We start from the raw sequence: 2,476 nt of genomic DNA on the forward strand, positions 1-2,476 counted from the left end.
ACGCATGTAAAGCTTTGCCTATGTTTATTAGGTTTTTAGGGATTCAAAGATTTGTTACAGTTGGGAAACAAAATTTAAGAGCTAGTGAGAGAAAGGTAAACACGAGAGTAGAGAGTAAGAAATCAAAGTCACATCGTGCTATAATCTCATAAATTTCATATTTTAAAGAACCTTGCATTGTGATCGATCGTTGATGATTAGTGCATGATTGCTGGATGTAGGTTAATTAACACCGAACCAGGGTAGAATCATTGTTTTGTTTTTATGTGCATGTGTTTGTTCTTGAGTTGATGGATCGGCATACAAAGCATATTAATCTAAGACTACAGGTTGGGGAAGATTTTGCAGGCCAAATTCAGCGAAAGGTCTCGGACTTTCATTTGTGGTAAGTAAAAGAGGGGATTGGAGCTCGGAGGATATGATGAATGTTTGAATTTTATTTTTATATATTTTTTCTCCGTGCAAGTCATGATGATAAGAAAAACAGGTGCATAGAGTGTTTAAGAATTAGGATTTGAAATGGACTTGTATGGAATATTACTTTTTATATAATGAATCCAAATGTCTATCAAAGAAAAATATGCACTAAGAATAGTAAATAAATAAAAAGTGGCAAAGAGGATCAGAAACGAAAGAATCCATTATCTGCAAATTCAGAACCCCTTTTATATGTTAATACACGAGAGAGAGAGAGAGAGAGAGAGAGAGAGAGAGAGAGAGAGAGAGCTACACTTGATAGTAACCACCGAGTTCAGAGCCGCTATCAACAATGGCCAATTTAGAGTACTGCCCTTCCTCATGAACCGCTTTGGAAAACACGTAAAACAGAGTGGTCACAACAATCTCATACAGCTTCACCATCGAACTCAGACTCGCAATCATAAAAAGTTGGGCTACAGAGAACAATCCCATTGCCACAGTCATCGGTCTCTCTTCCAGACCGGCCACGGCAAAAGCCTTACTGACCAAGCCAACGATAGTATACGAAACCGCGAAGATGAGAAACAGGATTACGGCGAGAGATCTGTTTTCGTCGACCAAGCTCTTACTCCGCTTCAAGGCCGCTAAACCCCACGTCGACTCGGCCACCACGACCGCTGTGACCAATCCCCAGCTCACGAAGTTAAGATATGCAACGACCAATACCGAAGGAACACCAACGACGGTGATCGCGAGCAACGGAACGAACGGAGACTTGGGATCGATTTGAAACCCGAGAGAAAAGGCAAAGAGCATAACGCAGCCGAAGATCACCGCGAAGCCGAGGATCACTAGGAAGCTTATAGCGAGTTGGAGGAGATTCGTGGCGAGGAGAGGGAAGAACGAAGCGGACATCGATTTGTTGATGCAGTTCAGATCTGAGGCGGGTTTGCCGTTGAAGGTGTGGAGAGCGAAGGAGGTGACAAAGATGAGGGTTGGGAGATAGATGATTTTGATGAAGATCTTCAGGAGTGTCCTGACCGTTAAGAACTGGGCGAGACGACCGTTGTCCTTGCTGCCGCCGGGGGAAGAATATGCTATGCCGGCCGGGAAGAGGACGAGCATGAGTAAGCAGAAGAGGCTGAAGAATTGGCGGCGATGGGAGTTGATGAGTTGCCGAGATTCGGAGAGGACGGTGGTGAGTTTTGGCTTTGGTCTTGGCGGTGAACGGATTGATGATTCCATGGTTTGTGTGGTTGACTCAGCTCTAAGCTTTGCTTTGGTTTTATCTTTTTTTTTTTGGAAATTGTTTTTGTTTTATCTTTATATATGCCTACACGCAGTCACATTTTTTTTATCAGACGCTGAAAAGTATTTCAACCTGAGATATGCCTACACGCAGACACGCAAGAAAATTCAAACACAAGACGCGTGTATTAAACAATAATCAATATAGTCGGTCAAATAGAAAGAAAAAATAAATTAGTTGTTATAGACGTATAGATAATCCATAGGTAAGCGATATTGATATTATTTTAGGATTTTGATTATGTTTTTTTTTAATCATTAAGACCATCTCCAACCCACACCAGGGGTGTATGAAGTGACATATTTGATGTGGATTTTACTCACTCACACCATATTTTGCACCAAAATGATGCAATGAATAGTTTATCACCATATTTGATGCAACAATATTTATTATCACCATTTTGGTGTAACAAAATTATTAATTGCACATCCTCAAATAAAATATATTTATAATTTTGAACCTATTTAAATAATTTATGAAAATATATAAAAATTAATTTAACACCAATTACCTATAAATAAAAAAAACATCAATTACCTATCAAAAAACATAAACACCAATTACCTATCAAATAAAATAAACACCAAAATACTAAAAATCATAAAAGTACAATCTCAATAAAAATTATACTTGCCACACACGACATAATGGAAAAAAAATACAAGTGCATACATAAGAAAATAAAAATCACAAATTACATGAAAAAAAAACTATTATTTAATAGTTCGGCATATCATCAAAGTT

General features: G+C 38.4%; 1 protein-coding gene across 1 annotated transcript; it reads right to left on the reverse strand.

Annotated features, from left to right (window-relative positions):
• Positions 1-595: 595 nt before the first annotated feature.
• LOC149402920 (uncharacterized) lies at positions 596-1,733 on the reverse strand. Its single transcript, XM_089609560.1, has one exon. The coding sequence runs from the start codon at positions 1,663-1,665 to the stop codon at positions 727-729; it is 939 nt and encodes a 312-aa protein (XP_089465686.1). The 5' UTR covers positions 1,666-1,733; the 3' UTR covers positions 596-726.
• Between the last annotated feature and the right edge of the window lie 743 nt (positions 1,734-2,476).

Source organism: Urtica dioica, chromosome 3 (genome assembly GCF_054948205.1).
Source record: "Urtica dioica subsp. dioica isolate 48M chromosome 3, U.dioica_male_clone48M_v1_H2, whole genome shotgun sequence".
Classification (NCBI taxonomy): domain Eukaryota; kingdom Viridiplantae; phylum Streptophyta; class Magnoliopsida; order Rosales; family Urticaceae; genus Urtica; species Urtica dioica.